This window comes from Heteronotia binoei, chromosome 15 (genome assembly GCF_032191835.1).
Source record: "Heteronotia binoei isolate CCM8104 ecotype False Entrance Well chromosome 15, APGP_CSIRO_Hbin_v1, whole genome shotgun sequence".
Lineage (NCBI taxonomy): Eukaryota > Metazoa > Chordata > Lepidosauria > Squamata > Gekkonidae > Heteronotia > Heteronotia binoei.
The window spans coordinates 16,623,887-16,635,376 of record NC_083237.1 but is presented as its reverse complement, the minus strand read 5'-3'; the positions used below and the strand labels follow the sequence as shown (position 1 = coordinate 16,635,376).

The 11,490-nt window shown below is 43.4% G+C and overlaps 1 protein-coding gene across 1 annotated transcript; it reads right to left on the bottom strand.

The window, feature by feature from the left end:
* Nucleotides 1-585: 585 nt before the first annotated feature.
* LOC132583190 (vomeronasal type-2 receptor 26-like) lies at nucleotides 586-9,157 on the bottom strand. The gene is made up of 4 exons (XM_060254857.1): nucleotides 8,417-9,157; nucleotides 7,758-7,985; nucleotides 4,692-4,827; nucleotides 586-1,502 (listed from the first exon to the last, which is right to left on the bottom strand). The coding sequence occupies exons 1-4, from the start codon at nucleotides 9,155-9,157 to the stop codon at nucleotides 586-588; spliced, it is 2,022 nt and encodes a 673-aa protein (XP_060110840.1).
* Between the last annotated feature and the right edge of the window lie 2,333 nt (nucleotides 9,158-11,490).

Here is an 11,490-nt window from a genome sequence, read left to right as displayed (position 1 = left end):
ATAAACAGCTCCCCCAGAGCCCCCGAAACCTCCAGATCAATTCCCCATTATACCCTATGAGAATCAATCTCCACATAGGAAATAATGAAGTGCTCAGCAGATGTTTCCCTCCCCCCCCCGTTTTTGGTGACTCTGAAGCGAGGGATTGGCATCTCTACTCATGAGTTGCTGCTAACTTCTTCAAAGTAACACAGACACACCATCCCAAGAGGAAGCCTTTCAATCGGATACTGAAACTTCCGGAGGTGGAAAGGCACATGGTCCTCTGGGGGCGGGGCTTCCCCCCACCGGCCAGCTGACTGGGGGCAGAAAGGAGCCTGGAAAAGTGGAAGAACCCCTGCTGGGACCTGGGGATTGGCAAGCCTACTGATACCTTTGTATCAGTGAAAGAATATCTATCTATTCAAGACAAATAACTTTTTCCTCATTAGTTATAAATTTAAAAGGTTTCATTCTACACACACCTCAGAATTTTGCAGCTCATAGTGGATTTTTTTCCCCAACCAAATAACCAAATTCCAGTCATTGCACAAGTGACTTGTTCCATAAACTCTTCAGAGGAAACAAAATTAGGAATAAATTGAACTACCAATACCTTACTGGGTTTTTTTTCCTTATTAACTTTTCCTTTTTGTTCATATTAGGCCTCAACAGAATTATGAAGCATTTGGGGGAAAAGATGCAACCCAGCAACCCAGCGCTGGAAGCTAAGATGGAGAAGATCTCTACAGCTACCATCTTTTTCCCTCTTGTGCTCAGGTAGGTTGGAATGAAGGACAGCCAAACGCTGCAAAAGACCAACATGCTGAAACTGATAAACTTGGCTTCATTAAAACTGTCAGGTAACTTCCTGGCTAGGAAAGCCACAGTGAAGCTGATGCTGGCTAGAAAGCCCAGATAACCCAAGACACAGTAAAACAATATCACTGAACCTTCATTGCATTGCACTATGGTTTCTCTGCTCAGTGAATGCATGTCCAGGTCAGGAAATGGAGGGGAAGTTCCCAGCCATGCAGCACAGAGGCCCACTTGAACAAGAGAGAAGAAAGCGACAGCAGAAACTGCAAACCTTTTCCCCATCCATTTCCGGAAATTATTTCCTGGCTTGGAGGCCATGAATACCACCACCACGGTGATAGTTTTGGCCAAAACAGAAGAGACAGCAACTGAGAAGACGATGCCAAAAGCTGTTTGTTGGAGGAGGCAGGTCATCTTAGTAGGCTGTCCAATGAACAGCAAGGAGCAGAGGAAGCAAAGAAGGAGAGAGACAAGGAGAATGTAGGTGAGGGTCCGGTTGTTGGCTTTGACAATAGGAGTGTCCCGGTGCCTGATAAAAACGATGAAGACCAGAGCTGTGATCAGAGAAAAGGAAAGTGCCAAGAAAGCTAAAATGATGCCCAAAGGTTCTTCTAAAGACAGGAAGCTTGTGGTCCTGGGAAGGCATTGATCTTGGTCATTATTTGCATACTGATCTTCTGGACACCTAACACAATAATCCATGTCTGAAAAAGAAATGTATGCTGATATGGGCACCAGTAAAATTCTGTTTAACAATGCAGTCGTCCAACTCTACTTACCTTCCAAGATTTGACAAGTCCTAACCTGGGCCATCTGGGTTAGGGTCTAATCTTTGCTACATGCAGGGGTGGAATTCTAGCAGGAGCTCCTTTGCATATTAGGCCACACACCCCTGATGTAGCCAATCATCCAAGAGCTTACAAGCCTCTTTTTTGTAAACTCTTGGAGGATTGACTACATCAGGGGTGTGTGGCCTAATACGCAAAGGAGCTCCTGCTAGAATTCCACCCCAAATAACATGAATACTGATGAGGTTACAGGATGTCAGCTGTAGAAGAGAGTCTCCCTATAGATTTAAGTGAAGAATCGATGCAAACGTTCCTGATCACTGAGACTTCTCACTGTCTCTGAAATCAACCTTTTCTTTGTTCAAGGACAGATAGTTAACACTTCCCCCCTCTAGGTCCCTCCTGATTCCTGAACAACAACATCAACATGAACATGTTGTTTGTTGCTCCATTACATTATTAGAACTTGTTGGTATTATTCAGGGCATTTTTTTTTTTTAGCAGGAACACACAGGAATGCAGTTTTGGCTGGTTTGGCATCAGAGTAGCCTAATATGCAAATGAGAGTCCTATGTGGAGCAATGATGATGGCAGGGTGTATGGCCTAATATGCAAATAAGTACCTGTTGGGCTTTTTCTACGAAATAAGCCCTGCTATTATCCCAGGACTTGTTTTTAACAGTCTGGTGTCGGGCATACAATGCACTTTCTGTTATTCAAATAGAGATTCACTTGTGCGACCTAAACTGCTCTAACCAGTCCCTTTATTTTGTTTATTCATTTATCATTTGAATTTATATTCCACCCTCTCAAGAATGGGCTCAGGGTGAATTAAAATCAAGTTAAAACCTCAAATAAATACAATCAATTCAAACCACATTAAAACAACACAATTAAAATATATACACCAACATGGTTTCCATCTGGCACAACTGGGCTGATACAGATAATCAGATTTAAGCAAATATTGGCCTTAAACAATGGTAGCTTGAGCTGCAGCAGTGGAGTCCAGATCGTTTTAGTGGATACCTGCTGCCTCAGCCAAAGGCCTGGTGGAACAGCTTTGCATGTTAGGGCCAAACGTATCTCCAGGGCTATTATCTAAATCAGAGCTGAACTGTTTGGTGTATACCAGGGTCTAGCCATGGAACAACTCAGAAGAAAAACAACTCACTGAAGAAAAAGAAAAGTTTTTTTAAAAAAATTGTCTTAACCAAAGTACAAATCTGGGAAAGAAATGTCAATAAAGGAACAGTAAAGCAATTGCAAACAAAGAGATAGCATCATAGAGTTGGAAGGTCATCTAATTCAACCCCTTACACAATGCAGGAAATTTGCAAACACCTTCCCCTGCCTACCATAGTCCATAATGGCAAAGATTCCAGAAGTGAAATGAAGTAAAGATCCAAGAGCTCAGGAGGAGAGCCAGCTACAAAGCTGGGGAAGATGGTATTGACTGTGATACCAGCTACAAGGTATGAAAGGTAGTAAGGCCCAAGGTTGGGGAGGTTCAATGACTTCAGCTAGAGGAAGGAAGTAGATGAACCATGCAATTTGGGTAGATGGTTGGGTCCAGAAACCAAGAACTAAGGTAGGAGGTCTTGAGGGTGATTTTTATACACCTTTAATTTTACCAGCAAGAGAGGCAGTGGCTTTGAAGGGGTGGCTTTGGTCTAAGGGCTGACAGACCAAACCCACTGCAGAGTTTGAAAATAACTGCTGAAGTTGCCTTACATGGGAAGCTTTGTTTGGATGTGTTTGAGTTACGAAAAGAAGCTGAGATATCAGTGAGGAGTATTTTGAAAATGGCGGGGCAGGGCTGGACAAAATCAGGTTGGGGAATGGAAGAGTTTTGGCAAGGAGCCTCAGTTGTTATCTACCAAGGCTGAGTCAATTAATCACAGATATTGAGGGAGCTCTACAGGCTTGAGACAATTATATACTCCAGGGGTGGGAGTTGTAGGCAAAAATATCTGGAGAACTACCGTTGGCCACCTCTGATATACTGTATCAGAAGGGCTGATGGCTGGGGCTGATGGGAGTTGTAGGCAAAAAACATCTGGAGAGCTACCATTGGCCACCCCTGATATACTGTATCAGAAGGGCTGATGGCTGGGGCTGATGGGAATTGTAGGCAAAAAAATCTGGAGAGCTACCGTTGGCCACCCCTGATATACTGTATCAGAAGGGCTGATGAATGGGGCTGATGGCTGGGGCTGATGGGAGTTGTAGGCAAAAAACATCTGGAGAGCTACCATTGGCCACCCCTGATATACTGTATCAGAAGGGCTGATGGCTGGGGCTGATGGGAGTTGTAGGCAAAAAACATCTGGAGAGCTACCGTTGGCCACCCCTGATATACTCCATAGAACACTCCAGATGGTTGGCGACTCTCCTTCTGGAGCAGGGGTGTCAAACTCATTTGTTACGAGAGCCAGATCTGACATAAATGAGACCTTTTTGGAACGGGTCATGTCAGGCCGGGTCATGTGTATACCTTTTTAAGATTAGGTAGCAGAGAAATAAACTTTATAAAGGACACAGACAAACACAATTAAAGATTTAAAAAAAAAATCCTTAAAACATTAGCACTTGTTGGTATTAAAGGTGTTTTCTTTGTATCTCTCCCAAGGGATCCAGGGAACTGGGCAAAGGAAACTCTGGCTCCTTCCTTCCTTCCTTGCCCAGGAGACCAGGAGGAGGAAGTAAAAGAGGCTTGGCTCAGTAGCTCTGCTGTATGATTGAAAGAGCCTGGAAAAACAAGCTCTGCCTTCCTCCCAAAGGGAGGAGCCTCAGCCAATGGAGAAAATAGAGCTCCTGTGCAATTGAGCAAGCCTTGCAGAGCAAGCTGTGATGCAGAAGGGAGCAAGAGAGAGGGAGAAGGAAGCAGATGACAGCCTATAACATAGCTCTGAAATATCCTGTAATTTCACCAAAGAACAAAATAACTGGCAATAGATGGCTAAATGCATACAAATGAAACATCTTCTTTAATCTATTTCTCATATTGACCTTGAAGGCCATAGCACATCATTAGAAGGCATCTAGGTTCAATCTACTTCCCATTACTCTTAAATAAATGGCTGGATGTTTGATAAGCAGCACATCTCTTACCATTCTGATCTGAGATCGTCCCTTCTGGACAAGGAGCACAATTGTAGCAGCAAAATTTCTCACCCTCCTTCTTTTTCTTGCTGTAACCTGGATGGCAGTGGTCATTGCACAGAGAGATGGGAGGTACCTGTCTTTGAATCAAGGAAGAATTTAGCATCAAGAAAATAGCTAGGGAGATTTGGATTTATAAAAGTTCTACAAGAAGGACTGTCATGTGACAATAAAAAAACATGTGAGCTGAGAGATAAAATGTAGACGAGGAGGACCATGTGGGTGGGATTATAATGTGATATGATGAACACATTCTACAGAAGAAATGTTAACTATTCTAAGCCTGGTATAAACTGAAGAAACTGAAAACCTACATGCTTGGCCAGATGAAGGTACATCTAACTTAGTGGCTGGTAAGAACCCACAGATCAGGGATGTCAAACTCATCTATTATGAGGGCCAGATCTGACATATATGAGACATTGTGGAGCCGGTCCAGGCCATGTGTGTACCTAATTAAGATTAGGTAGCAGAGATATAAATTTTATACAGAACACAGACAAACACAAATATATATATATATATTTAAGCATTAAAACATGCTTAAAATGTTAGCATTCATTGGTCTTAAGGATGCTTTCTTTGTATTTCTCCCATGGGATCCAGGGAATTGGGCAAAGGAAGCTCCTATGCAAAAGGAAGCAAGAGAGAGGGAGAAGGAAGCAGGTGACAACCAGTTGCTCGGGGGCCTGATAGGAACACTCCGGGGGCCTGATTCGGCCCCCGAACTGCATGTTCGACACCCCTGCCTCAGATCTTAGAAGCCAGCTATGACGAGGAAGATTATTCAAATTCTGCTGAAGGCCATCCCTTTGTAGTTAGAAATGACTGGTTATCATGACCTATATTTATGAATAAATCCATATTCCATAACTTGGCCTACATATCAAAAGAAGCACTTCTCCTGGTATGAACATGTGTTGAAAGAGAAGTTTCTGTTGGACATTTATATAGTTTTCCTGCTGATTCTTTAAATTCTGTTATTTTAGAGTTATGTTATCTTGGGCTGATTTTATTGTTGGTCACTGGCTTTGGGTCCCAGTCATTTTGGAGAAAGGGGAAGGGGTCATAAATGTTTGAACAAACAAATAAATACCTTTGACAAGCTAAAAAGACATTTGTGATGCAATCCTAAATCTCAGTTGGACCCATATAAGCCCTTTGACTTCAATGGGCTTAGAAGCTTGCAATTCTATTTAGGACTATACTGTTGGCCTTCTCTTGTCTGTGTAACCAAATGACCAAAGGGAACCACCACACCTGTTAAAAGCAGTGCCAGGAAGCAACATCAGGAGAAGGTCTTGGTCTTTGTGCCCTGTTTGCTGCCCCCCCCCCCAGGGCAGCTGATGGTTCTCCGTGTGAAACAGGATGCTGGATTAGATGGGCCACAGATCTGAAGATTCTGCAAGGCTTTTTGTAAGTCTCGTTGTTGGATCCTACTAGTTTTTCTATTGGTGCAAGAAGAAGGAAAGGCAATCTTCTGCAATTCTCCTCCTCAGTGGGTTTGTTTATTCATTCATTTGTTGTCTGCAAGAGTCCTATAATATGTAGTGTAGCCTTTGGAATCATTAAAAGGGGACCTACTTCCCTCTTACACTACTGGGAAAAAAACTATTAATACCCAAAACATTAGTGATACTGTTTGCCCCAGACCCCTCCTTCAACTGAAGGGAGAACTTGACACCAAGAGAGAAAGAGCAAGTGCCCTTCACCCTATTAGGTATCTCATAATCACACATTTTGGGCTCTACCTAGTCTAAAATTAGAACCAAAATGTTTCAGGTTCACATAGAATGGATCCCAGTAAACACTGGCCAGAAACATGCCCGGACAGAGATTTTGTAAGCTGTAAAGTCCTGAGTTTGTCTGCTAACAACTCTATTCCCATCTTATCACCATACACAATGGCAATAATGGGTCTCTAGGAAAATACATTGTTTCCCCTTAAACAAAACATTTCCTCACCTGGCCTGGCCTTTTCCTGACTTGAGACCGCCTAACACCTTTCAGCCATCCCCAGCAGCCTCCCCTTCCAACAGCAGAGTCATCAAGCAACCATTAGCTACATTCATGCAAAATATCAGGAGTTCTTCCAGATCACTATCATTTCTTAGGAACTCTATTCAGTGTTTTTCAACACACTGTTTTACTTCCAGCTAATCCCATAATAATAATAATGTTCTAAATTGCATCATTATGCCCTGAGGTAGCATTTTGCCCTACAACTGGACATGCTCTGCCCCATGCAGTGTATGTTTTCCTGAATCCAAACTGAACACCCAGGACACTGAATGTCTTCTTCTTCTCCCCAGACCTCTAATCTTCTGGACCAGTAACTATAACTTCCCTAAAACCCTCCTGAATGCCATATGGAATTCATTGCCATAGGAGGTGGTGGCAGCTACAAGTATAGACAGCTCCATACAAACATATGGAGCAGAGGTCCATCAGTGGCTATTAGCCACAAGGTATAGATGGATCTCTCTGTCTGGGGCAAGTGATGCTCTATATTCTGGGTGCTAGTGGGGACAGTAGGAGGGTTTCTAGTGCCCTGGCCCCACTGGTGGACCTCCTGATGGCACCTGGTTTTTTGGCCACTGTGTGACAGAGCATTGGCCTGAATGGGCCATTGTCCTGATCCAACATGGCTTCCCTTATATTTTTATGTCCTTATGAAACAACCTTTCTTGGTTAATCAACAGCCTGGCTTATTTTCTGAGAGTTTCTCTGAGGGAAAAAAATCCCCATAAACATTGGTGGAGAAATCTTGCTGTTACCCCTTCTTGCTAAACAAAAGGTTAAGAGCTAATTTCCCCCAAATAATTAGGAGACTTCCCTTCTGGGTAACAGTGTTTTCCAAACGTATCACAACCTTCCAATGATTGTTGGGAGGCTAATGATGGACTGCATGAAGGAAGTCTTCTGTTTCTTTTGCCTTAAATTTATAACCCAGCTTTTTCAACTACCTTTTTATAACTGAAGAAAAAGTGTACTTATTCTCCCCACCTGTGCCAAGTTATTATGCCACTCAAGTTTGCTGTCTTCGATGATCAGCTCTTGGCCTGGAGGAGCTTGTGGATTCAACCTTCCCACTTGGACTCTAACATAGGAGTTATTTGGGAAGGTGACCAAGTTGGTAACAGAAAACCCAGCTTCTAATTCTCCATGATCATTAAAGGTAACTTCATCTCCAGAGCTGGTGTTGAATGAGATCCTCCGAAGAAAGGAGTGGAGCTAGATGGAAGAAGAAAGAAATGAATGTTGTTGGGGGTTTTCGTCATAGTTGAGATGTTACAAAAAGAGTTTCATAGCTCTTTTACTTCAGGGGGACACTTGCTTTATGAATGCAACTATGTTGACGCTGCAAAGTCATGAGAATGGAGAACATCCTCACTTTAGGAACAGAGACAGGAAGAGAATGGCATAGTGTGAATGAGTATAACTTTGTTGGCTTGTTCAGTAGCTGAAAACATGATTAATGGAATATAACCAAGGTAGTTTCATGGCATTGGTATTGCAAGGAACACAAAGGAGTCTGAAAAGATAGGAAAAGGGACAAAAGGTAGGTGCCAACACTTTGTAGACACTTGATGGGCCAAGACCACAGTTGGTCAAACCACCACTTGGTATCCAGGGCACTACTTTTCTATGTGAGGATGGATTACCTGCCAGGGTTCTACATTCATAGGCTCCATTCGGCCTCCTCCTTTCAGTGCTCTGTGGTTGGATCGAGATGAGTACACAGTATGCAACACATGTGCTACAGCGTAGACAGCCGTATAAATGCTGTAGCTATGACTGGTCATGCTCGTTTCAAAAAAAGGACCAGGAAGACTTTCCAACCTCTCTTCCCTGGTACATCTGTCTTTGCCGTCTGCTGGCACCAAAGAGTTTGAAACTAACGAACAGTCAAATGCTTGCTCCCAGAAATCTTTGAAAAAACCATTTCCCATTGCACCAGTTTGTTCTATAAGGTGAAGGGAGTTTTGAAAGCCAGGAGGTCCATTTGAGTGAGGCGTGAAGGAAATGGAACCATGGAACATTTGAATGTCCCAGTCCTTTTGAAATTGGTTGAATGTGAAATCAATCTGGGCTGTCGTAACCCACACCTTCCCTGCAGAGATCTTTCCCTGATAGCTGAAGTCTGTCATAGGAATCACCAGGGTTGTTACCCATATAATGGTTGCCAACCATGTAATGGCTGAAGTTCCTCCATACACAACAAACACATTCACTTTGCTTTCCATCACAATTGGAATGTTGCTCATCATGCCCTCAATAACATCAGCTATGTTGTGCAAGCGCATATTTTTGGGAACTGTTTCTCTGAAGGCCAAACAGACTCCTTTCTGAGAAAGCATTGCCTCCAAAGCTTGGAAGAAATATTCTCCACCATCATCATCCATAGTCATGAGCCCAACCCATTTCCATCTGAAATGCAGAAGTAATTGGACAATTCCTTCATACTGAAGGGCTTCATTGGGGACCATACAATAAAAGGAAGGGAAATGGGTGTTAGCACTCACTCTTCTTTCAAATGAGCCATATGAAAGCTTTAAAAAGATAACAGGGAAAAGTTGATGTTTTACTGAATAAAAAATCATCTGAAAATAATATGACCATCATAATAGTAACCATGGAACACAGAGTTAAGTTTATATGAGCTCACTGGAAATTTATGGATGTTAGTATACGATGTTGGATTGTATCCAGTGGGTTGGGCTCGAGTCACCACTGCTTTCCAGTGATGGAGGAATCTTCCATTGTCATATAGCTCCTTCCACCAATGGAAGACTCTTCCATCAATGGAAGGGCACAGACTCAATACTTACTGAATTTCTAACCTACCAAAGAAAAGAGGTGAGATGAAAGAACAGGTTAAATATGCATTTTAAGAGAAGGATCTATACCAAAGATCATGTCCTCTTAATTCAATGTGGAATAATGAACTATCCTACCATGGGACATAGTACATCTACAGTGAAGGAGATGCTGAGTTTCCCTGCTTAGGTAGGGTCTCCAGCCAAACATGCAGCTGAATAGAGCAGTAGACAAAATGAGCACTGCAGTTCCCACGAGGAAGGTAAATATTGGCACCATCACTGAAGAATTTCTTACTTTGGCAGCAAAAGATGCTTTCTGCATCACTTCTTTTCCCTGTGGCCTTAAAACTTGTCTCCGCTTCTTTCCCACTCTGGTTGTTCGGGAAGAAAATGCCAAGCACCTTATTTACCCTTCTTCTGAAGGTCACCTTCCATGTCCAGCCTAATCTGAGAGTTTTCAATTCATGTGGTGAAGGAGAACCCCATGAAGAAGAAAAGATTGGATTTATACCCTGTCCTTCACTTGGAGTCTCAGAGAGGCTTACAATCACGTTCCCTTCCTCTCCTGGTGGAAGCACAGACCCAGGAAGGCTGAGCAGCACAGTGTGGTGGTCGTACTTGTGCTTGGAGCTGCTCAGAGCCTGCCCTCAATTGAAGCGGAAGCCTTCCATGGCAAGGGAGGGCAGGCTCCGAGTGCCCCCGAGCACACCTTCTGCCAAACTGCCACATGCCCCCCGGTGCTCCTTCTCCAGAAAGGTAAAGAGGCAGGTGGCAAGGACAAGTGCGGTGGTGGCATGGAAGGGACACTGGGGGTGGTGGGGCATGTGCAGGGAGGGAGAGGGGGCAACTACCACCAAAGTTCCCTCTAAACTGTGGAGTCTTGTGAGCAAAAATTCTACTTCGTGAGCTACTGGCATTAAAGTTGTGAGCTACTGGCATTAAAGTTGTGAGCTACTGCATCGATTACTTTGCTCTGGGGCCTTTTTTCCTGAGCTAAGACAAAAATATGTGAGCCGGAGAACTAGCACTAGCTCACACTAACTCACCTCAAAGGGAACACTGCTTACCACCTGCCCCTGTGACCGTGGCACCCTAGGTGGCTGCCTTCCTGGCCTATTGGGATGTGCCTGCCCTGTGCATGCATTACTCACCTTTAGGTATTCTTCATTTAATTGCACACATAAATGTATCTTTCCTTTTGTCTATTGTAACTTTCTATTTCAGAATCATAAAGGTGCTACCAGACACCAAAAGCAAACATGAGTAACCAGTTTCTACAAGGATTAGGGGAAAAAATTTTCCATGGATCCATAGATCTTACCTGTGGGATCTTGTAAAGATATAAAATGTCTGCCATGCGGGAGGAGATATCAAAATCAAGACCTCCAATTACTCCTGTTAGATTTTTCCAGATACTGCATTTGTAGTTGGGGATAAACCCATGAGATGTGAAGAGGAGGCTCAGAGTGGTCCGATAGGTCATTCTTGCATCAGAATAGCTGTCGTAGATGTGGAACCCAAGAGTAATGTTGGGCAAGATCTTGGGATTCTCATTAATTTCACGGATAGCAAACACCAAAGATAGGATGTGCTGATGGAACTTGGTCACCACTCTGCAAACAAAATTAGATGTTCTTTCATGGGAGAATTGTGTAGTGCATGCAATAATTGTATCACCGAGTCAGTCCATTGGGGTTAGAATCCTAGAGTTGGAAGGGACCTCCGGGGTGATCTAGTCCAACCCCCTGCACAATGCAAGAAACTCACAAATACCTTCCCCTAAATTCACAGGATCTTCATTGCTGTCAGATGACCATCTAGCCTCTGTTTAAAAACCTCCAAGGAAGGAGAGCCCACCACCTCCTGAGGAAGCCTGTTCCACTTATATGCTCTAGTTCAAGAATGCAAGATAAGGA

Excerpts from the sequence above, each read along its gene's own strand:
- LOC132583190 (XM_060254857.1), bottom strand. The coding sequence starts at position 9,157 with ATGGATGATGATGGTGGAGAATATTTCTTCCAAGCTTTGGAGGCAATG. Across the intron at positions 7,986-8,416 it reads TGAATGTAGAACCCTGGCAG|CTCCACTCCTTTCTTCGGAG; the intron begins GTAATCCATCCT and ends TCTTCCATCTAG. Across the intron at positions 1,503-4,691 it reads AGATCAGAATGGTAAGAGAT|ACATGGATTATTGTGTTAGG; the intron begins GTGCTGCTTATC and ends TTTCTTTTTCAG.